This window comes from Haemorhous mexicanus, chromosome 20 (assembly GCF_027477595.1).
Source record: "Haemorhous mexicanus isolate bHaeMex1 chromosome 20, bHaeMex1.pri, whole genome shotgun sequence".
NCBI lineage: Eukaryota > Metazoa > Chordata > Aves > Passeriformes > Fringillidae > Haemorhous > Haemorhous mexicanus.
In genome coordinates, this window is record NC_082360.1 from 2,167,106 (window position 1) to 2,192,981 (window position 25,876).

The following is a 25,876-nucleotide window of genomic DNA, read 5'->3' on the forward strand; positions in this document are numbered from 1 at the left end:
GAGGGATTTGTCCCCACAGCAGGTCATTCCCAACTGGAGACAAGCAGTAATGCTGCAGCTGGCTTGGTCTGGGCTTGTGACTCTCTGTGCTTCTGGGGGTGACTCTGACAGTACAAGGTTTGCTCAACAATGGCCCTGTTGTCCCTGGATGGCAGAACAACACAGCCCTTCAGAGTACTTGGCCCTGGTGCTCTGCCTCATACCAGATGCTGGTGTCAGAGACAGAGTGGCACATCCCTCCTGAGAAGGGTGAGGCTTGTAAAAAACTTCTCTGCTCCAGGTTTCCCACAGCAGAGTCTCAGGCATCCAATTTTTGGAAGAAAATAATAATGGAGTGGTACAGTGCTAGAAACAGCCCTGGGGAGAGACCTTGAACAAAGGAACCCCTGGGCTTTTGCAGCCTTACAATCCACATAGCCATTGCAGTGGTTGAGTCCAGGGTCTCCTGCTGTTCTCTGGCTCCTACAGAGACCCTGGGTGACCAAACACCCCCTGCTCAGCCCTGCAGGGCCCTGAGCCCTGGGTCAGGGGAAGGGTCAATGTGCTCAGTGTCCATTCCCAGCCCCTTGCCAGGGGCTCTGGCCATTCCCCACTCCTGGCACAGCCTGTAGGTCCCAGCTCAGCTCCCCCTGGAGCACTGGGGGTTCCACAGAAGGGAGGAGGGCTCCTGCCTGCTCCTGGGCTGCCCTGGCACAGCACACATCCAGCCCAGGGCTCTTGGAGGGCTGGCATTTGCCTCACCCCGACTCTTCCACCACCTTCTGCCCATTCCTGTCCTACCCTACCATGGTGTGATAACTCCTGCCTGGGGAAGCCTTGGTGCCCAGGAGAGGCAGCTCCTGACAGCCTGTGGCAGAGCTCTGGGTCTCCATTCCACTGAGGGGATGGGGCTGTGACTCAAGTACTTCATGTCAAACTCTGTCACATTGGAGTGGGCTGAGTTTGCACAGCAGCAGGCAGAGCTTTTGCACAGAAACATGAAACTGTGCTCATGGCAGCTCTGGATCTCTTGAGAAATCAGCTTTGTCCCAGCTGGCCACATCCTGTTCTTTTGAGATGTTGTGGTAGGGAGACAGCATGGCTTCATTTTCTGATGACAGAAAAGTCGCAGAGCAGGGCACTCAGTGTGCTGGCTGTGTCCTGGCAGATGAGCCAAGCCTAGACCTCCAGAGCCTATACCCACCCTGCTGGTTAGCAAGTGAGATTCCAAATGTTAACTCTCTGAACAGCAAGCAACATTGGTGCTGAAAGGAAAACAGAGGAATGGGAGAGTGCTAACTTCTGTATTTCTTTTGGGGAAGAAGGAAAAAAACTGCAGCTAATTCAGGAAAACTCCTTGACTCCCACAGGGACAGTGGCTGCTGGGAGGGTTTGCTCCATGTTTCAGGGAGACAGCTGGTCACAGATATGCTTGGGAATGGGTAAGAGGTGTCAGCCCAGTCCTTCTGGCATTCTTTCACTGGATTTTCACTTCTGGATGGTTCATGGGCTGACTTCCCACAGGGGTGTCCAAGGCCATGTGTTGATGCCAAGATCTGCCCCTTTTCTCTTCAGTACCTGTTTCTTAGACAGGACAGACTGCACTCACCAGTCAGGGCATGGACAGACAAATGTCATCACCTGCTGCCTATTTTACTGATTCCTTGAATCCTCTTACCCTTCACTGGCTTCATCCCCCATCTTTGTTTCTTCCTCTAACCACCTACCCCTCATCATCCCTTCTCTTGTATAATACCTCTTTCCCTGCATCCCTCTGTCCCTCAGTGGTCTAGAGAACCTTTTCTGTGACCCTTTGGGATGATTTTCAGCCCAGACCAAGGCCCTGATGGCTCTCACCACCAGGGTGACTGCACAGAGCGCTGTGTTTGTGAGATTAGATTATCTCAGGTTCCATCCTGTTCCTGTTCCTCTCTGCTCTCTTGTGTGTGGAGCTGGGCTCTTCACAGAATCACAGATTCCTTAAGGATGGAAAAGTCCTCTGGGAGCATCAAGTCCAGCCATTAACCCAGCACTGAACCATGTCCCTAAACACCACATCTGCTCATTGTCTGAGCACTTCCAGGGACAATTTGCCTTCACAACCTCTCCTAATGCCTGACCACCCTTCTGGTGAAGAAATTTTTCCTGATATTGCAGCAGTCTGTCTACAGGACCCCTCACTGGCTTTCCAGGGCCATGCTGTAGTAGCTGCATCCAGCATCCCTGTGGCTGTCCAGTGTGACCACACACAGCTATTTTCCTGTGCAGTGTCAGTCTGGCCATCCCCTGGCCATGCATGGCTCAGCTGGGTACAGGAGAGGGGCTTCTCAAAGGGAACTGAACAGATTTGTCCATTAAGTGACTTGTTTATTAGCATAGCAGGGAAAAACAACTGTGTGTTTTCCTGGGGGTGATTCCTGAGCTCCCTGTGGGTGCATTGTGGGCACTGTGTTCTCAAAGGGCTTTCTCAGAGCAGACTCTACTCCCATCTGGCTGCCCATGCTCCTTGGCACCTGGTGAGAGGGTGGTACTTCATTTCCCCCTTCTTGGTTGGCCTTTCAGTGCCAGATCTCTGCACCCTTGTCACAAAGTGCTGAGTGCTGTCACCCCCTGAGAGCACCCAGAGAAAGGAGCACAGGAAAGGGAGCAGGGCTCAGGCAGAGCACGAGGCAGAGAAGGCTGACAGCTGGGCTGTCCTTTGCAGGCTGCTCTCACCCTCCTGCTCACTTACCACTCCCAAAATCCCTGCAATCAAAGGCTTTTTATTGTCTCTTTGCTAACCACCCTATCAAATCAGGGCCCCACTCCCACTGCTCTTTCTCCACACTGAGTCTCAATCCTGCCATCTTTCTTATGCTTCCTACTCCTCACACCTGCCTAGCTTCCCTCCTCAGCCAAACCCCAGGGACTGCTGTAGCCAAGCACTCCCTGAGCTGCTGCTCTGCCAGGGAGTGAGCATCGTCTGTGGCAGGATCTGGACCAGACCTGGTGCCAGGAGTCCCACGTCACCCCCCTCGGGGGCCAGGCTCAGCTGCAGCTCCCTGCTGGGACTTCTCCCAGTCTGGCACACGGCTCTGTGCACCAGGCACATGTTGGGAAGGAAGGGAGAGGGCTGAGCTGTGCTGGAGTTACTCAGATTTTTCACTTCAGGTTTGACAGACCCTGTTTTGAAAGGGTCAGGATGGGATTCACAGGTCAGAGCATTTCTCTTCCCACACGTTTTGGTCTCTCACACAGCACCGAGGCAGAAAACATCACCCACTTCATCTCCCTGGGTCATGTACCTTCAGAAACAGCTTGCTTCTCCCTCATTTGTGGTAGTGATGGAGAAAAATATCCTAGTCCCAGAAGGTTCCATCTCTGCTAACACAGTGCTTTTCATGTTCATCACATTACAGCAGAGTCCTGGGCACGTGCCTGTGCCACAGCCAGGGACCTGGGTGGGTGACAAGGGAGGCTTTTGGCAGCTGTGGGTCTGGCTGGGGACCAGGCAGAGCTGGGTGGGAAGCATGCACACTGTGTTCCAGAGCCAAAGCAGACAGAGGGGAGTGCAGAGATATGGGAGAGCTGGCCACCCGTTCCTCCTGGTCACAGCCACCATCAGCTGCTGGGAAGGTGGCAGAGATGGCATCCAAGGAAACAGAGATGGCATCCAAGGAAACAGCAGCTGCACGGAGATGCAGGAGTTATTTAGGAAGAAGGAGTGAAGCAGAGTGCCATGGCACAGGGAAAGTTTATTAGCACAAGGAGGTTTTTTAAACTGGGAAAAATGCGAGCTGCCCAGCTAAAGTGGAATGTGGGTATGTGCTGGGCATAGTTCAGCACCCAGCTTCAACCTCAGCACTCTGAGATGCTCTAACTCAGCACAGGAAGAGGACTGGCCTCTGGGGGGACGAGGGCTGGTGGCACAGGAGGCTGGTGCCCAGAGCAGAGGAATGGCACAGCAGCGCTGCAGGGCAGTGGCACGGGCAGGGCCACCCAGGGAGGGTGACTTGTCCCCAGCAGAATGTGCCATCCTATTCAGCCCGAGGGGAGCTGTGCTGGTTGCCATGACAACCGGGACAGATCATATGACCCGTTCCACTTTCTATATATAAGTCTGTTTCACACAGTGTATGTGACTCCATGGAAACCAAATGTTGAGCAAGAAAGATTGCATAAAAATGAACAAAATACAGAATGACTCAAAGTACGAGGCAGAGAGGCTGTGGGGAGGGCTGAGGGGTTTGTGGGTGCCCCAGGCCTTCTCCTGAGCCAGGGCACAGGCTGGGACAGGCATCAGCTGAAGCCAAACACAGACCCCTCTTCTTTAACTGCACCATACAGCACACTCCTGTACCTAAAGGGGCTCCAGGACAGCCAGAAAGGGACTTTGGAGTGACAGAGAGCAGGTTCTGATGGGCTTTTAGGAAGAAATTCTTCATTCTGAGGGTGGGCAAGCCCTGGCACAGGTTGCCTAGAAAAGCTGTGGCTGCCCCATCCCTGGAAGTGTCCAGGGCTGGGTTGGACAGGGATTGGAGCAGCCTGGGATAGAGGAAGGTGTCCCTGCCCATGGCAGGGGCTTGGAATGAGATGAGCTTTGAGGTCCTTCCCAGCCCAAACCATTCTGTGATTCTGTGGTTCTGCCTTTTCTGCACCAGGACTGACACACACCTTTTCAAAGCTCGGTGATCACACCAACTGCAGTTAGGCAGAAAGATAAGCTCAGTTGTCAGTGCAGAACAAGCTGTTCCCCCCAGCACAGGGGCTGCTCTGGGACAGATTCATGCTGTGTCCTTGCATTGCTCCTTGCAGGGAGTTTCCCTCCATAGTTTGCCCATTTTTCTGTCACCAGTGATCCCCCAGCACTGCCTGGCAGCTGCCTGTTTGGGCACTGTGGCCTTTCCTTGTGCTCCTGGGTCTGCAGGTGTGCCTGGACAGGTGGCAGCAGCAGGTGGGTGTGCTGATGCTGCCCTCCAGCCCTGTCCCACAGCCAGAGGCTCCCCTTCATTTGCTCCAAGGCTGCATGCTCTGCTGAAATAGGATCATAAAATCACAGAAGAATTTTAATTGGAAGGGGCTTTTGGAGGTCTCTGGTCCAACCCCTTGCTCAGAGTTAGATCAGGTTGCTCTAGGCCTGAACTTGTGGTTTTGGGATTGTTTTGCTTTCCTTTCCCTGGGGTTGTGTGTTGGGAATTGCCCCTGGTCTGAGCTGTGCTGGAGCACTGTGCAAGCCCATACATCTTCAGGGAGCTCAGGCTTGTCAACACACAGATGTTTCCTCCCTAGGATCCCTCTTTGAAGGAGAATGGGGATTTCCTGCAGTTTGAAAATGGGAAGTCATTTTCCTCTATTGAGCAAGGCAGAACTTGTCTCAGGGTCAAGTCATCATGGATTGAACTGATGTGTGTTATTCCCTGTTACCCCACTTTGCTGCATAAAACTCTCTTTGGCTTTTTTCCACCACTGGAACAGAATCACAATGCCAAGGGCTTTTCCAAAGGAACAGAATGAGTTATGCTGCTGCTAACTTGATCAAGAGGACGAAGAAGAAAAAGAAAAAGAGAACAGTCAGAAAGTCAGAAGAGGTGGAGTGGGAGAGACACTCACCACCTCCCTGCTGCCCTGTTCTGAGCTGGCCCAGCCAGACAGAAAGTGTCAGAGCTCTGACAGGCAGCCCCTGGCTGCTGCTCTTCTCCCCGTGAAGCATCCAGGATGTCTGACCCCGTTGTCCTTCTCTTCAGACTTGCTTCTAGACCATCAGTGTATGGCAGCACACAGATGAAACAGCATTTCCTGGTCAGGGTGATGGTGCTCTGGGGTGGCTCTCTGGGCCACACAGGTTGTCCTCCTCCTGGCATCCCTGGCCCAGTGCCCATGGATGCAGGGGAAGAAGCACAGGGAATGGTCAGGTTTGTGTGCTCTGACCTAAACAGCAAATCCTTCTGTCTCTTGTCAGTGCTGCTCTCCTGGATTAGGGGAGTTAAACCCACAGATCTGTTGTTATTCCACGTGCTTGCCTTTGCTATCTCTCTCTCTCTCAGCTCTCTTTGGTGCTGAAGAGCACCAGTGCCCTTTCTGCATTTGCTGTTCATTTCTGTTTCCTCTCTGCTGTGCATTTATCAGGAGAATTCCATCCCTGTGTTTCTGCAGGCAGCAGACAAAAACCATCCCTTGTCATGTAGAACCAGACCTGCTGGGCTCTTGTATGTTCCCCTGCTACACAAAATTCTGACCCTAGGAAATCTCGTGGGAGAGAAGTGCTTGTGCTGTTGGATTTTGATGTTTTGTGAGACACTTTGATCCCTTTTCCAGCCATCCAGTACAGATGGAGGAGGATTTCACTGGGGTCACACGTTGGCTGCTCACATTGTTCAGGTTTCCTGTTTCCTCGAGCATGTGTTGCAGACATCCTTTCTGGGTCCAGATCTGCCTGTCCACCACCATGGTGACAGCAGCTGGTGACACTTCCAGCAGTGACAGTGAGGGGAGTGGCCTGAACGTTTCTGAGCTCAAAGGCGCTGTGGGGGTTGGAAGGTTTAGAAAGCAGAAGGGACTGCAAGCCCACCCAGCCTGAGCTGGGGCAGGGGTGTCAGGCTCCTGGCTTTTTCTCTTTATTGGAATACAGCAGAATTTCTAGAAAGAGGCACTTAATCTTGATGGAGGAGCCACAAGAAGTGCACAGCTCCCTGGTAAGCCTTGATACTTATCCTCATGATTGGCAGATTCTTTTCAAGCTGAGCTTTTCTTCAGCTTCCAGTCCCTGCCTGCTGCTCTCTCTTAGCTGGTTTGCAATGCTCTCTGCTGACACCTTTCCTCTCCATGCAGACATCCTCTGTTGTAATTTACTGTTCTCAGAAATTATCCTGGCAATAATTCCTCTAAAATAGGAACAAGAAATCAAAGTAACAGCCCAGTCTTGCTGATCTGTCTAAGGAAGAGGTGCATGTGCACATGGGCACCTCTAAGCACTTTGCTTGGTCCGTGTGGCTGGGAACAGGGGTGCCCCGGTGGGAGCTGGCTTTGGGAGAGTTCTGAAGTGTCTGTGGCTGCTGTGCCAGATGTGGAGCTGTGCCAGATGTGGAGCTGGCCTCTTGGAACACTGTGTGCCAGTCGCCTGTGCAGTCCCATGGCCCTGTCCTTGCTGTGTCCCAGCAGCAGGATTGCCTGTCATCACATGCCACAGGAACCAAAACTTCTCCCACAGAGGTGTGCAAACATGGTCCTGGTTTAGCTGTGCTGATGAAAGAAGGGACTGCAGATGGCCTGGCTGGAACAGGGCTGTGTCTGCTGAGAAAAATAGAGCGAGAAAATCTCTCCTTTTCCTCAGATCTCCTGTTTTGGCAGAAAAGGGACGATGTGCTACCCACGATGGCCTCTCTGGCACTCTCATTTTTGAAAGGATGGTTTGCTGAGTGTGTCTAAACTAGGAGGGACTTATTACATTCTAATGCCCATGCCCATGTGCATCTATCCCAGATCTCACCATCCCACACTATCTATGCCAAAGCATCCTGGGCTCCTGCCTGAGGAGAGTAGGGCTTATAGTGATATGGCAAGGGGGGAATGGCTTCAAACTGAGGGAGAGTAGGTTGAGATTAAACATTAAGAAGAAATTCTTTACTGTGGGGGTGGTGAGGCCCTAGCACAGGCTGCCCAGAGAAGTTGTGGCTGCCCCTGGATCCCTGGAAGTGTCCCAGACCAGGTTGGAGCTTGGGATAGTGGAAGGTGTCCCTACCCATGGCAGGGGGGATGAATGAGATATCTTTAAAGTCCTTTCCAATCCAAACCAGCTGGTGATTCTGTGAGGGCAGAGTGGTGAGGAAACCTGTAGGAAGTTTTGTTTCTTCTTCTGTTCCTCCCCTGTGGCATTCTCAGTTCCTCTTTCCCCCTAAAACTACTACAGGAGTTGGAGTCCAAGTGTTGTTGGGAGGGAATTGCACTGGGACCAGTTAGGGGCTCTAACACAGCACTGCTCCTTGCATCCAGTGGAGCTTCTCTGCAGTCTCCATGGGGGATCAGTCCTGCCTAACAGTGAGCTGAGGCACATTCCTGTCTAAAACAAAGGGAAGGCATCCACACATACTCCATGCTGTCTTGGTTTCAGCTGAGGTGCAGTTAGTTTTCTTCCCAGCAGCTGGCACAGTGCTGAGTTTGGATTCAGTGTGAGAATAATGTTGATAACAGCCTGATGTTTTAGTTGGTGCTCAGCAATGCTAACCCTAAGTGGAGGACTCAGTGTCCTGTGCTGTGCCAGCAGGGAGCTGCAGAAGGAGCCAGGAGGGAGCAAGGCCAGGACAGCTGACCCACATTGTCCAAAAGGATATTCCACACCACAGAATGTCATAACTGGGGGAGTTGGCTAGGAGGAGCTGAATGTTGCTCAGGGAAGGGCTGAGCATGGCTGCTCAATTGTACTGTGCATCACTTGTCCTTCTTGGGTTTTATTCCTCTCTTTGTTTCCTCCTGTTTCTTTGTTATTGTCATCATTATCATTATTATTATTATCATTATCTTTTACTTTATTTCAGTGATTAAACTGTTCTTCTCTCACGAATTTTACTTTTTTTTCTGGTGCTCCTCCCTATCCCAGGGGTGGGAGGCAGGGAGTGGGTGGCTGTGTAGTGCTGAGTTGCTGGCTGGAGCTAAACCACAATGCATGCACATAAAAGCAAACTGTCTCCTCATTGTTTGCAAGAACTTCAGCATTTGGCAGTTCTGAGATTCCCTTTTGTCTGTCATTGATAGAGGCTGCTGTGCTCACAGCACTTCTTGATAGGCAAAATCAGAAGCAAAGTTAGAAATATTAGTAACCAAAAAACAGAATTAGCCACTGCAAAACATAATGCTTGTATGCTTTTTGAAGTGATACACATTTTGGCAGGGACTACAGCTGAAACACTGGGTTAACTTTGCTTTTTATACTATTTCCATCCAACATTTGCTGTTGTTTACTGTATACCATCCCCATCTGTCTCTTGGTTTAAGAATACAGCCATGGCACTCACCTGTGAGAGAGCTCTGCTCTTCCTGCAGTCCAGCAGAGACACATGAAGCACACTGAAAATGTCACTGAAAGGATCTTGGGGCAATTCAGAGCCTCCCTTAAGCAAACTGCTAATATCTGTCCTTGCAGGGCTCTGCTGCTGGCTGTGCTAAGTGGAGGAATGCCATGGGCCCCTGAAGTGATCTGAGCTTAATGGTGACCTGCTTGGCACGTGGAATCACTGTAGGGTCAAATTAAGGAGAAGGGGTAGTGGGAATGGAGGGACTTCAGTTCCTGAAGGGAAAGAAGGTGTTGGATGCAGAGACAGCGAGAGTGCAGCAAAAATGTGTGAAATCTGGATCTTCTGAAACAGAACCCAGGGCTGGATTACCCCAGACTCCTCTTTGTGAGGTTTTCATGCACAGCAGAGATAGTCTGGTGTATCTTTGTTGTTTTCAAGGCCAGATATCCATGAAGGAAATATGAGGGAACCAACCTGCTGCCGAATCCTTGCGGAGCTGGTGCACTCCCACACTGCAGAGTTCATTTTTCTTCAGTGTGCTTTTGCAGACAGTAACAGGGGACCAATAATGCCATGGTGGAGGAGCTGTCCCAGGATTTGTCAGTACTCTGTGCCATCCAAAGGAGTTTACTGGGAGAGGGTCTGATTTTGTGGTTCAGGTGATGGTGCCTCTGTAAAATTAAAGGTGACAGCACCTCCATGAGCAGTGCTTTGACCCACTGGTGTATCCATGGGAAGGTAAAGGAGGGCCAGATGCCTGCCTCTCTTTCTCAGGCACTTGATCATTTCATGCTTTGCATTTTTTTGCTCAGCCTGAGTCCTTTTCTTAGACAGCTCCACATGCTCTTGGGACACTAAATACAGAGGGGTTCATTTCTGTCCCAAAGGGTGATTTCTCCAGGGCAATGTTGCTTCCTGTTCTGCATGGAGCTAGCACAGATGAAGGGAGAAACAGACTGAAATTCTTTGGGTATATTGGAATCTGTAGAATGCACAACCACATCATTTCCTTCCAGCTGTGTGTCTGGTTAGACTTTACATTATCCAGCTATTGACTTAATAGGTTGGGTTTTTTTTTCTTTTCTCAGCAGAAACCCCGAAAGGCAACCCCTCAGCCAGGAGAGGACACCCTGAACGGGCACCTCCCCCCAGGCTGGCAGAGCTACATGTCTCCCCAGGGTCGCAGGTACTACGTGAACACCTTCACAAATGGTAAGTGGGGGTGGCTTTCCATTGTGTTTGGGTTCCCCCCAGAGGAAGGAAGGAATGATGGATCTGACTCCATGTGCTCAGAAGGCTGATTTACTATTTTATGATACTACATTATATTAAGGAATGCTACACTAAACTATACTAAAGAATACAGAAAGGATACAGACAGAATGCTAAAAAGATAACAATGAAAACTCCTGACTCTCTCCAGAGCCCTGACACAGCCTGGCCCTGATTGGCCAAAGAGTGAAAACAACTCACATGAAACCAATGGAACAATCACCTGTGGGTAAACAATCTCCAAACACATTCCACATGTGAGCACAGCACAGGAGAAGCAAATGAGATAAAAATGTTTTTATTTTTCTCTGGGGCTTCTCAGCTTCCCAGGAGAAAAATCCTGGGCTAAGGGATTTTTCAGAGAATGTGAATGCCACAGCTTTCCAATACATGTTTCACCATACCAGCACAGATCTGTTTCAGGAATCATCTTGATAGTTGATTTTGATAACAAAAGTAGCTGCAGAGCCAGGGTAATTAATGTTATCCTGACACCAAATCTGAGAGAAAATACAAGAAGATTATGATCCTTAGTTCTGATGACATCTGAAACATTGACAAAAGACAGTGAATGTAAAGTAGAAATGCCCCTGTCATAAATGTTTTGGAGTCTGAAACACTGTTAAAGATATAATTTTTACCACATTCCCTACTTCCTTTGCCTGGAGATATTTGTGTCTGTATATACACATACATGTACAGCAGTTTGATAGAACATCAGCTATCACTAAAGCACCACTGGGGAAAACAGAAACAGTGAAGGTCACACTCAGCTTGCCCATGGAGACAAGGAAAGAAAAAACACATGTAACAGACAAAGCTTTCAGTCTGTATTTGTGTGTTCTGTTCCCTGTCGTGCTGAGAAGCAGAATTAACTCATGATCTTATCACCTGCTCAAGACCTGTCCAACTTGTACCACCTCCAGTTTACCCGAGGCTCTGTGTCGACCTGCTCTTCTCAGCATGAGCTCACAGCAGCATTGCAAAACAGGGTCTTGGGACCAGCAAATCCACATTTCTGTAGCAAAGAGAATGCCAGAGTGACATGAAGGAGAGGACAGGGGGAGGTGACCTTGTTTACAAGGAAGTTGCAGCATCAGGAGTGACCTCTGGCATTCCTTTATCTCACAGAGGAGAGCCATGGGCACTTCATGGTCTGTTCAGGGGCTGATGTGTTTTATTTCAGAAGCTTCTGGCCCAGGACTTTGCCAAGTCATTATTTACTGGAGCTTGGTGCACTCACATCTTACAGGACACTCCCTCCAGAAGGTGCAGTTCCATTTAACCCTGCCTCCATTTCCAAGCACAGATTGCTCTGGCTGGTGGGCAGCATCCCCTGCACAGCTGGGGAGATCAGCAGGAGTTAGATACCCATCCCCACTGCAGTTCAAATGCAGGGCAGGAGGTGATTATCCTCAGTTCTGAGCCATCACTGGGATGGACCTATGCTCACTGGGTTGAGGCCAGGTAAAACCAGTAAGAGGCAGAGCCTGTTTCTCTTGGGATCAGAGCTCTTGTCAGAGGGACCCTGCCTCACAAAGGTGGGGACTGGGACTAAATTTCTCCATAATGTCAGTTTTGTACTTCCCTCAGAAAAGTTACAAGTAACACAACAAGGGCCAATTGCCATATCCTGCTTGGGAGCTCAGGCCAGATTTCTGATTCCTCTAGGAAGGGAGGATAACTTTGGCACAGGCTGACCAGGGAGGCGGGGGAATCTCTGTCCTTGGAAAATCCCAGAAACTGGCTGGACAGAGCTGTGGCTGATCTGTTGTTAGCCCCGATCCTGCTCAGAGTAGCCAGGCTGAACACCTCCAGAGGTCACTTCCATCCAGCCTTTCTCAGGAGCATGCCCAACCCACCTGTGGTTGTGCTCTCAGCCATTAAGTGTTGTGTGGTTCTCAGAACAACAGCGTGTAAGAGAGGGTGGAAGTGGGGTTTCTGTGTTCTGAGCCTTGCTTTAGGGATCACTTATTCAAGTTCTGTTTAGATGAGAATCTCTTCACCAGACTAATCCTAAGCCCAGTGAAGCACTTCCATCCTTGAAGGGCTCTGGTGAGAGGAGGTGGGGGCCTTCTCGTGGGGTGGGACTGTGGCTAAACATTTACCCAGCATCCAGGCAGGGTCTGTGGGAAGGAAGGCATTTCACTGATGGGAAAACAGGTCTCAAAAGCAACAAAGGCACTTTGAAAGCTGACTAAAGGGAAAACAAAGCAGGGACCATAGTTAAATTACAATAAGCTGCTGCAAAACTGGTTGCCAGCTCATCCTCAGAGCATGGTCATCAATGGTCCCTTGTCCAGGGGGAGTTTGTGGTGAAGGGAATCCTGCAGTGATCTGCCCGAGAATCCATTCTAGGCAGCATTTCCAGTGATGAATGGCATGCTGACATTGAGAGCACTTACTCAAAAAGTAACTTTTAACTGGAGCTGGGAGGGAACACGGTGTTCTCTCCTGCACAGAACAGGCTCAGAATTCACAACCACCCTGGAACAGGAGGATGCTGTTCAGTAAAGATGCATTTAAGATCAGAGATTTCACCAGAAATAATTAAGTGGCAAAGACAGGCAATGGAACAGTTTACAGATGAAGACATTGGGGCTCTGGAGGATCTGAAGTTGAGTGAGAGCCAGCAGTGTTGTGCTAGTACAAACCAGCCAGCATTTTCCATTGTATAAATAGGAGAGTTGTCTGTGAGGCATGAAGTAAGCCTCCAACTTAACAAGGAAATTATAATGCCTCAGCTGGAATATTTTATCTTGTTTGGACTCTACACTTCAGGAAATATGTGAGTCAGCTGGATAGAGCCCAGAAGAGAGTAGCAAAAGTGATGGGAGATGTGGAAAACATAGCCTGTGTGTAAATGCTGAGACTGGGGATGTCTGCCCTTAGAAAGCAAAGATGTGGGCAGGGTTGTGGAAGCAGGCTTAAAGTGCATCAATTGCCACTCTGGAGAAGGCTGTTTGCAATGCCTGTCATCACCAAAAGATTTTAATTTCAATTTCTGTTTTCATCTCTAGAACACATTTCAATGGCAACCAGGACAGCTAACCCTTCCAAGCTCTGTTGGAAGTGAAGGGTGGGAGTACAGAGTTGCCTGGGAGTCTGTATCACTGGAGCAGGTTATGCAAAACCATGAAAATTCATGGTTGGCCTTCTCTGGGGTAGAGCAGGGGCAGTATGACTTCCTGAAATCCCTGCCAGGCCTGTTTGTTTCAGTCTGTAAAGCCTCAACTATATGAAAATATTTATCAATGTAGGAGCTGACAAATGCCTGGGACTCAATGGAAGTTGTTCTTTATTTGGTGTCTTTGTATTTCCCCAGTTTTTACAATCATCACGTGTAGCCAGCCTCTTGTCACTCATCTGCTGGTTTGCTTTTTCTGGTTGTCTGAGTCAAAGAATCTTAATATGACTTCAGAGGAACTTTTCATTTGTGCTTTTCATTTGCAGCTGTGCTGAATCTTCCTGCTGTGTTTTGGGGCAGGTTCTGCCCCTCCATGGACTGTCCTGCCCTGAGTTCTCCAGGGAGAGGCAGGATCAGCCAGGAATGTCACCAGGCAGCAGCAGAGGGTGGGCTCCACACCACAGGATCTGCTGGGATGCAAGGGGGGACACAGCTGGGACCAAGGGGGGACACAGCTGGGACCAAGTGGGGACACAGCCTTTGAGGAGGGTCATCTAAGTACAAGATTTGGTGTGCTGGAGCTCTGTGCTGCTCCCCAGATGAACCCTGTGTGTAGTTCTGTGCCCTCCTCCTAAAGACAGGAGGTGTTGGGTGACCTATCTGCTGAACAGCTTGTCTTTCTGACCATGCCTGGTGGTGCATCTTCTCTGCCTCAGTGCAGAAGTCTTTTTGTTTTGGGTTAAATTGTTTTTTTGCTCTTAGTGCTTGAACTATTCAGAAGTGGTAACACAAGTATCCACTTGCATTCCTGGGAAGGGGAAGTGGGATTTTAGGGTCAAGTAAAATCTTCATTCTTTTGAGCCTTCAAAATACAGCAGCTGCCTCCCTTCTTGTGAGGCATTACTATTATTGTCACCATTGTTTTCAGTGGTTTATGTCCTTCCACACATGGATTATCTGCCTTTGTTGTACATCTTGATCCTGAGATGAGCTCAGCTGGTCAGAGCAGGGTGCTAATAATGCCAGGGCTGTGGCTTTGATCCCCATATGGGCCATTCACCTTAGAGTCTGACTCCATGATCCTTCTGGGTCCCTTCCAACTCAGACTATTTTGTGATTTTGTGATCTTATCTGACCGTAACAGTATTTCCACCATGTGTTGTTGTGTGGTCTAATTTTCATTGTCTTTACAGGAAAAAAACACAAGGAATTGGTTCTTAACTAGAAAGAAATAGAATATATGAGACAGCGTTCTTATGTGGAAGAAAAATGTTGGGAAAATCAGTAATGAAGGAATTGGGGTGACCCTGGCACAAACAGATGTGCAGAGGTGACAAACAGCACATTCCTGTCTGTCCCCACTTGACATCCCACCAGATAAACACTCCACATTTATCATCCTCTGAAGCAGGTTCAGTCCTGAAACCATTGTAAGGGCCTCTGAGGTGGATACAGCCTGCACAGTGAAACCCAAGCCAATTTCAGTGCAGCCAAGGTTTTCTGAGCATGGCCTTGCCACAGGAGGGTTGAGTCTGCACCAGTGACATTACAGCTGGGAAATGCCTTGTGCAACAGGCAGAGCCATCCCTGCCATGGCAAAGCACAAGACAGAGTGCCCAGAATGCACAGCCACTACGTGGTTAACGAGTTACTCAGTGTCTGTAGGAGGGGTTCTCAACTGTGTGTGGGTGGTAGATTCAGCAAGAAAATATTTCATTATGCTGAAGAAATTCTCTGATGGGCTGCAGCTGCAATACCTCTTGCATTAGTCAAACAATAGCACTCCAGCTACCTTGCCCATCATATAAAGATGAGTTATGTACTTGTGACTCCGGTGTTTGTGTGGCTTTCTGCCTTGCTTTCACAGCTGAGGCCAACCTTGCATGGTGTATTCTTATTTCCAGCCTTTCTTGTCTTTTATGTAAGGTCCTTCCCATTTACTAGACAGCATTTTATCTCCTGGAAAGCGGAACTTCTGCTTTTGTGTTATCATGATCCTATTAAAGTCCATATATTCTTATCTTCACAAGCACCATTAGTGAAATGCCACCTGCAACAGTAAGTTCTGGGGCAGTCCTGAAAGGTGTGGCTGAAAGAGGTCATTTTCTTGAAAGGTCTCTGAGTTGAGGGGTTTTATTCATGCCTCACCAGCTATGGGTAGCTCCTACTCCAACTAAACTTTCAAACTGCAGCTCAAAGAGTAACTCATCCATGGAGACCCCAAAGAGATGTCAAGCATTTTTATTACATGTTTTTTCTCTTACAGTTAAAATGGTTCAGTGACAATTTCCCTCTGATACAGGATGCCCTAGATAAGGAGTGGTTATAGGAACCTGCCTTGAACAAGTGGCCTAAAACCTAGAAAAACAAAGTGTGTCTCAGAAAGTGCTGGAAATAGCATTATTAGCACTGCTAAGCCTGCAGTGAAGGGCTCCCTTTTGTCACATGGTGTTTGCAAAAGGAGGGGCATGGTAGATATCCCAGTAATCGTTTTGAAAGATCAAGTGAGAGCTCTTGTCAGCAGCCTTTCCTGTGCTGTGGAGGTGGTGACAAGCACCTCTCCATTCAACATGGACAGAACAATTCAGGAACCCCTGGATGGTGCCTGTCTCCATGGTGTGTCTTTCAAGACTGGGGTCAAAAGCTGCTTGGCAGCCTCAGTCTCTCTTTTATTGAACTGCCTGTGGGATGGAAGTGGATTTCAGTTCTGACACTGCAACTTCTGCTGAACAAGTTCATGTGCTGCCTGGTATTCTGCTCTCAGCACTTGTGTGCTTGACTCTCATGTTTGATGAGAATCTCTCTGCAGGTGCAGAAAGATTTGCATTGGTCACTTCTGCCTGCTTTTTCTGTCCCTTTTTATTAGCTCTAAGGAGGGAGGTGAAGGCCACAGTCCTGGGAGGCCCATGGAGGAGTGTGAGGCCACTGTGTTGCAGTTCAGAGGCTCATGCATGGGCTGGTGGTTTGGGCATTTTGAGCTGACACTGGTACAGGTGGCCCATGCAGGATTCAGTACTGCAGGGCTCAGTGGACCAAAATGTGGGAGCACAAAGATGGAGAAGCTGCTGTGTGAAATCAGGAGAGTTCACAGCCTTTGGTCTGCAGGAGGTCAGGGCTGGTCTGAGTCACTTCTGTGCCCTGATGCAGAGGTGACACCTCCTCATTCCAATGAAATCCAGAACAATCTTGTGCTGCACATCCTCTGTGGAACAGAAGGGAAAATATTTTCATTGCACTCTCATTCACCCTCTCCTTCTACTCCAAAATTCTGAATGGTTCACGCCAGTCTCTGGGCATTGTGAGTGATGTTCCCTCCTTGCATGCCCAAACCCCCACACTCCCTTGACCATTCCTTTGGGCTTTTTTCTACCACACACAGTATCAGGAAATGAAATGCTATGAAAACTTTTCTCACAAACAGGGAGAAGATCTTAGCCAGAAAGGGGACATGAGGTGTGACACCCTGACAGTTCCCTGCTCCTGGTTGGTGAGGTGAGGTTCAGAGCAGGCAGATGGGAGGTTTGGGCTGTTAAAGAAAACCTGTTTCCAAAGCAGGGCTGATTGCCTCCCTCTGAGTCACAGGGCCAACCAATCTTTACCCTTTGGGGAGCCATGGACAGGCCACAAACCTTGCTGAGAGTCTGGGGAGATGCAGTGGAGAAGCATAGAAATGTTGTGGAGGGATTGCAAACTGTCTGCAAGGTGTTTGCTGCCTGCCATTGGCAAAAGTAAAGTGAATCCAAAAATGAGGAGCTAAAACTGTGTGGGCCTGTTCTACCCTTCTGCAGATGTGACTTCTAGTTCTGCTTTTTTTCAGGACCACTTTGGGGTTTCTTCTTGTGGCATTGAGGGGGGACATGTTGTTCATCCCTGTCTGTGCACCTTCATCCTTGGCCTGCACAGCTTCAGGTTATTCAGGGCAGAAACTGGGTTTGGAGCTGCTCAGCATCACAGATTTATTGCTGTTAAAGCCAAAATAAACTCCAAACCTATTTATAAAAGTGTGAGTTAGCACCAGTAGCTGGGTGACAAAGGGCAGGTGCTACAGATCCTTAAGACCAGGAGAGGTTTCTGCACAGTAAGCAGACCCAGTGGCCCACTGGCTTGATCTGCCCCATTCTCATGGTTTAGACAATGAAACTATGGAGCATTTAGCTCCAGAAATAGAACTACACATGACACCATGCTGAGGTACTGAAATGAAAGGAATATAAGCACATTTGTGAGGGATTGTGCTGGCACCTAAAGCCCTGACGTCTGGCTGATGATGTATGTTCAAACTGGAAAGCAGCTCCTTTGACCTTAGAGTGCTGCTGAATTCATGGAAGAGGGACCCAAAATTCATTCTTCAGCTGTCACAGTATGATCACAAAAATTGTCTGCTTCAGGATATTCTCAGAAGTTTCTTGACTAACACAATTCCCAGAGTGTGTGGCTCTCTGACACATCATGTCATTTCTCATTCTGCCAAACAGTTGTGAACTTGCTTCCCCCAAACACCACAGGTTTCCACTTTTCCTCTGGTAGGAAATGTTTCTCCACTTCTGTGAAAACCCTCTCTGGTTCCATTGGCTGGTGGAGCTTGGATCTTGTCACTGTTTTTCCTTTTACTACGTCATTCCAGTTTTAACAAGTGGTTTTCTCCTGCCTTGCTGTTCACTAACTCAATTCCACAGAACCACGGAATGGTTTGGTTGGAAGGGACCTTGTGCCAGCTCCCTGCAGGGGACACATTCCACTAGACCAGATGGCTCCTAGCCCTGGCCTTGGGTATCCCCCAGGGCTGCTGCAGTACTTGTTTTTGTTCACAGCCCTCCTTCACAGTCAAGAATTGTCTGCAGTTGTCTGCTGGGTCATCTCTGAAGGAAACTGCTGGTGATTCCTTCCCCACCCTGCCTAGATGGTCTAATTAACATGTGGCTGATCAGGGAGGACAGAACTTGTTGGTGTTGGTCTGCCAGTGCTAAATTGCACCCAGAGTACAAGGCTTCAGCTTGACTGGAACATCCTCTGGGGAAAACTGTGTGGGATGTAAAATCTGGGCCAGTATGGAATCCATTCCTAAAACCATGATCACTGTTTTACCACAGGGTTACAAGTAGCCTTCTGATTTTCCAAGCCCCAGGACTGTGTTGGTACTCCCAGACAAAACTGTGCCTTTGCTGGATCAGACAGTGCATTATCTCTCAACAAGCCTTCTCTGTGTCTCTGTAAAAAAAGTCATCCCCCCACTCACTTCTAATCCCCACTTTCACTTCTAATCATGACTAAGCTGTGGAGAAATCTGTAATGTCACAGTTTTACCTTGGTAAACGTGGTTGCTTCCAGTAGATGGCATTCCAGCCATGCAGTCCTGATCCAGATTAGTTCCTGTCTCTACTTGAGCTGCCAGAATAATCCCTGCACAGAAGTAGGTTTTTTTTTCCTCCTAATGCTCAAAATATATGGAGTTAAAACACTCTTGTTCATTTCCTACCTAATTAAAGATGTTTTTTTCTCTTAATGCATTTTATAGCATTGGGGTTTTTTCTCTATTTTTCAACGTGCTTAACTCCAAAGTAATTTTATTTTGGAAAATTTGTCAAGACACTGAATGTTTTGGATTGGATTCACAAATCTGCTAACCGCTGGGCACTGCTCTTTCATGTGTGAATTTCCTGCCCTCAAGTTATGTGTCTGGGTCCTCTGTGTGGCAGAGGGGAAGAATGAGGCACTGCACAGCAGCTCCTCAACAGCCAGCAGGCAAAGCAGAGACCAGTTACGAGAAGCAGCTGGTGATTTTCACAGAATCACAGAACATTCTGAGTTGGAAGGGGCCCCCAGGGATCACGGAGTCAGGCTCTTGAGGGAATGGCCCATACAGGGATCAAACCCACAACCTTCCTTTATTCCACTGGTATTCCATGCTCTGGCTAACTGAGCTATGTCTCTGTAACCAATTAATTACATTTCATATATATTTGGTAGGTTTTTAGGTACATTCCTCTGCAGGATCTCAAAAATGCTGGGGACAGGTATGCTTGTGTGAAACCTCCAAGGCAAACAGGAAGGTTGCTTGCTTTACTGCTAACATCAGAGTCAGTGCTGGCAAAAAAACATCACTGACTGCACTGGGGCTCAGCAGCAGTGGGCATCACAGTCCCTTCCCACAGATGTCAACTCACATTATTAATTAATCAACATTTTAAATTTAAAAAAAAAACTACAAGACACCTGTGTCATGGACATATTTTCTGAAAAAATACTTTTGCCAGGATTTTTTCTCCTGAGAAGATGAGAGGCCTCAGAAACAAAATTTAAACAATGATTATCTGCTGCTGTGGAATGCAACAGGTGCATCTTTGATTGGTCCATGTGGTTGTTTTTTAATTAATGGCCAATCCCAGTCCAGCTGTCTCAGACTCTCTGGTCAGTCACAAGATTTTATTATCATTCCATTCTTTCCTTTCAAGCCTTCAGATGAAATCCTTTCTTCTATTCTTTTAGTATCATTTTTGTATATAATTTTCTTTTAATATAATATATATCATAAAATAATAAATCAGCCTTCTGAATCATGGAGTCAAGATTCTCATCTCTTCCCTCATCCTGGGACCCCTGAGAACACCACCACACACCTGGGTTCTGTATTATTTACCTTTGTCTTACAGTAAATATAAATTAGAATTTGTCTTTATTTAACCATGCACTTGTGGACTGTAAGCCAAGACAAGCTGACTCATAAAAGACAACTCTTTGCATTTGATTTTGCTTCTGTTTGGTTAAGACACTTCTCAGTGCTTCTTTATTGACCTAGTGTGGAATTTATTTACTTACTACCCAGTTCACAAAACCAGGCTGAAATTTAAATATTCCCCTGTGACCCAGCAAAGCTTCTAGTTCAGGTTTTGCACTTGTAATGGAAGAAAGAGCTCAAAGGATTTTTTTTTTTTTTGCAGGCAAAAGCATGCTGTGGCTTGGGGAGGGGGTGAGAGAGGAAGGATGAGGAGGGGCACCTGCTTCCATTTGGGATCTGTAATCCTGAGTTCTTTCTGAAAAAAGGAATCTAACACAACCCTTGAGGACACCTCTGTACATATATATACACACAGACATCTATATGCATATAGATACATTTATGTAAATACATATGTGCATAAATCTATATATGAAAATAGCTTTTTATGGTTCTTGAAGCATATTAACATCCTGCTTGATGCCCAGATAGGCACTGACCCAGGACAGGAGGCCTTTTGTGCCCTGAGGGAGGTGCTCACTGCCAACCCTAAAATCCTCAAGGGCTCTCCTCCATCACCTCTTGACCATGGTCATCCAGAATACTGACACAGGTGCAGATTTCAGGCTTTGGCAGAATTAGATGGTTGCTGGTTGGGATTTGGGAATCAGCAGTTTCAAATGAAGCACCCAAAGTGGTCCTCAGACTTTTTTACACTGACTTGCTAATTTTCTTATTGATGCCATCTGGCATCAGTGTTGTTTAGCTGATTTGGAACTGAGATGGGCATTCAAAAGGAATGGTTCCTTGGGCTTCCTGGCTGGACTTCTGTGGAAGTTGCTGCTCTCACTCTGCTGTCTTCTGTTCACAACTTCTAAAAAGTTTTGCACTTAAATCTTCTGTCTTCAGCATGTAGTCAAAAGCAATTTTCCATTTGCTGAGAAAATGAGCAGAATGGTTAAACTACAGAGGCAAGTGAGGGGGGAAGCAGCAGCAGTCTTTGGAGTGTCACAGCTGGTGTGACAAACATTTGAATATTCCAGCTGCTAAGTGACCTGGGTGGGAAAAGGAAATTTTCCTGGGAAATATTTTCTGGGGGGAAAAAGGTGCTAAGGCTTGTGTATATGTGTCTGAAAGCACATCTGTGAGTCCCTCACAGCTGCCTTTCATGGAGAGAGCAGGGGCAGAGGCACTCTGTCCCCAGGCTGAGGACCAGAGCTGGCACGTGGCAGTGCCCAGGCTGGGCTGGACTTCAGGGCACCTGGGGAGGCAGTCAGTGCAGGCCAGGTGAGTGTTCCCAGGCAGTGACCTGGAAGAACCAGTGATGCAGCTTCCAGTCTGCTCTGTCTCCACCCATCCCAGCTGGCAGCTGTGGCGGGGAGAGAGGAAGGGCAGGGAGGTGCAGGCATCTTCCTCACAGGGTGAGAACCTGCTTCAGAGGCCAGTGAGGGTCAAACCCACTGGTTTATGTGTCATACCTCTGATATGTGTACAACAGCCTCCATCACCCTGACACTGGTGTTTTCCTTCCACAGAAACGACGTGGGAGCGGCCGAGCAGTGTGCCTGGCACTCCCAAGAGCCCTGTGTCACAGAAGAGTTCTGCAGGTACTGTCTGGTGCTGTGCCTGGGTGAATCTGCTTCTCTGCCATTCAGCAAAGCAAAGGAAAGTGCTGTGATTTAGTGGGAGAGAGACTTGATGGACATGGAGAATCACGGAATGGTTCAGATTGGAGAGGACCTTAAAGATCATCTCATTCCTACCAGCTGCCATGGCAGGGACAGCTTCCACTGTCCCAGGCTGCTCCAAGCCCTGTCCAGCCTGGCCTTGGACACTGCCAGGGGTCCAGGGGCAGCCACGGCTTCTCTGGGTACCCTGTGCCAGGGCCTGCCCACGCTCACAGATTTTCTCTTAATCTCTGATCTCAGTCTATCCTCCCACAGCTTAAAGCCATTGCCCCTTGTCCTGTCACTCCAGACTCCTGCCTAATGGCCCTTTCTGGCTCTCCTGTACCCCTCTCAGACTCTAATGTCTCCCCAGACCCTTCTCTTCTCCAGCCTACGTGGCTGTGAGAGTGTAGCAGAGCAAACATGGTGGGGCTTTCCCTCCTGACACATCTTCTGGGCTATTGTTCCCCTGCCAGCCCATCCTCTGTCTGGGTGTCCAAAGTGTCCACTGAGGACACTGAGGGGTGGCTCCTTCTGGGTGCACAGAGGCAAAGAGGGGCTCAACAAGCACCTCCTCAGTTCTGCTCTCTGACAGGGCAGGGAAATCAAGGAGCTGCAGACACACGTGGGCTGCCCGATGCTCTCCCTCACAGAGAATGTACACAGCAGAGTTTCAGCACGTGATGGCTACAGGGGTGACCACAAATATCATCTCTGTCTGGACTTGAGGTTGCAGGGAAGCAAGTAAAAGAGTCAGATGTGTAACTGTACTGAGAAGCTCTTGGGTACTGCAGAATGGCAAAAAGCAAAAATTGCTCTAGAATAAAAAGTGTTAGCTGTAAAGGCCATTGGTGCCAGCTGACTGTAAATAAAGCAGCTTAGAGGATGTTTTCCTTAGAAATTTTTGAACTGATGTCCTTCTTTATTGGCAGAACTGGGTGGGTAGTCTGGGTGAAGATTGTGCATTTCATTGTGACCAAAGGATTTATAGTGTAGTTGAGTATCTTGTTTTAACACTAGTTTGAGCATTATTCATTGCTCAATATATTAAAAAAAAAGGCAATTTATAGTTCCATGCAGGAACCAGAAACATCTTGAAAGGCTTGCTTTCTTAACATGAAAACTCCCTTGGACCTGTACTTTTAATGGATGCCAGGTGCCCATCAAGCCACTCTGTCACTCTCCTCCTCAGGTGGATGGGGGTGAAAACTAGAACAAAAGGGTTGGGATAAGGGCAGGGAGACATCACTCATTATGGTCATGGGCAAAACACACTCCTCTCCAAAAAATGTTTAATCTATTACCCATTAAATCAGGGTAGGGTAATGAGAAGTACAACTAAGCCTTAAACACTGTGATCTATATCTGCATGTTCAGTTATGGGATTAGTTTTGAGATTTGTGCAGTTTTTCACTGGCTATCAGCAGCAAGCCTGCTAACTCTCCATCTGTTCTTGCAGTGAATGGCTACTACATCTCTGGGTCCCCAGTGCACCAGCTCGACTCAGGTCACACGAGCCTCCGAAAACCCAGTGGGGACCCCCAGGTAAGTTCTTGGGGAAAAGCCAAACAGCAGCATCCAAGAATAAATGGGTTTCTAAGTAGTTGAGGAATCCACCCAGAGCAAGAAGTCAAGAGGTCATTTTCTTTTAGAAACTCTCAGATCAGACAGATTTGTTGTGTAGTATAGTTAGGCTTTGTGTCCAGCTGGTAAAACAGTAAAAAAAGCCAAGATCCTTTGGAATTTTTGTCCTATCAGTCCTTTCTGAAAAATCCACCAGGCCACTTCAGTCTCTATTAACAGCCCTATGAATTTTCCTGCCACTCCAGCCTGAACCCTGGGCCTGTGTCCAGCACAGTCCTCTCTTTACACTTGCACATCCGCCCATGTCTGTATCTCATTGTATTTTCCTGCAGCTCCAGCTTTCCCTCCCAAAGACAGTATTCACAAAGAATTCATCCAAAGCTTTTTTCTCAATGACTTCATCCCCTCTGGCCTGTCCTTTCACAGCCCCTCCTCAGTGCCTCACCCAGCACATCACCCCGAGTTAACCTACAGGATGCTGACCTGTGGACCTCCCCTGCCTTTGTCCACATTTCCAATAAATATCTCTGCACTTTTGCTTGCAACACGTCATATCCCTGGGAAATTCTTCCCCACAGGTCTGCAGATGCAGCACAGGGCTCTCTTCCAGCTCCTCCCATGAAATTCTTTGCTCCCTGCCAAAACATCCCCATATGACCATGTGACTGCCCCAGCTGGTGGATCACACTCCACTTGGGCTCTGCTTCCCCACCCTCTGGCGTTTCCCCCAGTGGTCCCAGGCCTGAGTTTTCTGTTTCCTTGCTCTGTGAAAGTGGTGAGTCCTTTCACAGTGCTGAATACCCCTGTGGAAATGCCTGGTTGATTGGTGTGCTGCTGCCATGTGGACCTGGCCTGCCTGGTGCTCTCAGTGTCTCTGACATTCTCTGTTTCTTGGGCTAAGTTTTGTGTTGTCTGAACACTGTCCCACTTTGCCTTGACTCTCTTTCATGCTGCCTCTTCAGTAGTTCCCTTCAGCCTTTCACCTAGGTCAGTGTTCCTGGTTTAGATTTGTGGCATTTCTCATGAGACAGTCCAGCTCTTTGGATTCCCTGTTTCTTCCACATCAAACATCTTGTTCTAACTCCCTGTGCTGCTGTTTCTCTGAGCAATTTGCCTGGGCTGGAGACAGTGAGCACCTAAACTAGGTCAGAAGCATTTTAGAATCTTACATAGTGCATTACCAGACACCTCTGTCCACACATCTACCATGACTCCTTCAGAGAGCCCATATAAACTTGTAGGCTGTGACTTCCTTCAAAAAGTCCCTTTTGAACCTTGTGCCAAAAAAAAAAAAAAAATTTCTCAAGGTATCTGATTTCCATGTTTTTTAGTTGGCTTGAAACACAGATTAACTAACTTCTGCAGAATTTCCTTTGTAGCAACATGTGCCACCTTCTGTTTTTACACTGCTGAGTCTTACTCAAATTCACAGACACCTTTTTATTCAAATTCATGTCTGAGATACATGAGGAGTCATAGAGTCACAGAATGGTTCAGGTGGAAGAGACTCTAAAGCCCATCCAGTGCCACCCCCTGCCATGGGCAGGGACACCTTCCACTGTCCCAGGTTGCTCCAGGCCCTGTCCAGCCCAGCCTTGGACTCTTCCAGGGATTCAGAGGCAGCCACAGTTTCTCTGGGCAACCTGTGTCAGGGCCTCACCATCCTCACAGGAAAAAATTTCTTCTTCCTATCCCATCTTACCCTGCCCTCTGTCAGTGGGAAGCCATTCCCCCTTTTTCTATCTCTCCAGGCCTTTGTCCACAATCTCTCTCCAGCTTTTTGTAGACTGACCTCAGGTATTGAGAGTTGCCAGTGAGGTCTTCCTGGAGCCTCCTTTTCTCCAGGCTCTCTCAGCCTTTCAGTGCTTTGCAGTCTTTGCTCAGCTGACTCAACCATCAGCCTGTCAGAAATCCCTTTCATGGCTTTTCTCATTCCCTTCCTCGCCTCCATGGTACTTTCTTTCCACTGCTCCTTTATTACAGGTTTTTCCAAACTGAGCTCCTGGCTTCATCCCTGCTTTGAACCTGCTTTGAATTAGTTCTGAATCCCTCACTGGCTGCTGGTGGCATTAGTTCTCAGAACAGCTTGTGTCTACTCCCTCTTGGGAAGCTGCTTTTCCTGGGGGCTGTGGCAGCTTCTGAAGAAGAGTCCTTAGAAAGGAAAGCATCTGACCATAAACCTGTGGCTGCAAGAAGCTGTTCTGCATACCCTCAAAGCCTTTTTGGCCTGTCTCTCTCTCTCCTTGTGTGTCTTGGGCCATCCTAAGCTGCTCTGCTTTGACTGCTTCCTTGTCTGTTCCTGGCACGGGCTGTCTCCCACTGTGGAGCAGCTCCTAGGCTTTGGCCAGGATGCTTTCTTGGACCTGGGCAGCAGCCACCATGCAAACAAATGCTGGCAAGATCCCTCCAGCAAGCTCAGCCACATTTCTTGGAAACAGGTCAGGGGGTGGGGGGAAAAGCCACAGCTGAGAACAACGCGGAGCTATGCTGTGCTGGGCACTCAGCCAGACCTTGTTTATGGCTTCCTAGAGAGCAGATAAATGCT

At 48.3% G+C, this 25,876-nt stretch overlaps 1 protein-coding gene across 6 annotated transcripts in view; it reads left to right on the forward strand.

Moving 5' to 3' along the window:
• Positions 1 to 25,876, forward strand: part of GAS7 (growth arrest specific 7) — an 85,660-nt gene that overhangs the window by 20,835 nt on the left and 38,949 nt on the right. For 3 of the 6 annotated variants that reach the window (XR_009488891.1, XM_059864184.1, XM_059864186.1), the window contains exons 2-4: positions 10,055 to 10,178; positions 21,616 to 21,687; positions 23,207 to 23,292. Coding sequence is in view for 5 of the 6 variants with exons in the window: in XM_059864184.1 (XP_059720167.1) it covers positions 10,055 to 10,178; positions 21,616 to 21,687; positions 23,207 to 23,292 (282 nt within the window). In the remaining variant the exon portion in view is untranslated. Of the gene's footprint in view, positions 1 to 6,481; positions 6,651 to 10,054; positions 10,179 to 21,615; positions 21,688 to 23,206; positions 23,293 to 25,876 lie in introns of those variants that run through there. The other 3 variants (XM_059864187.1, XM_059864189.1, XM_059864185.1) reach the window with 3 other exon arrangements.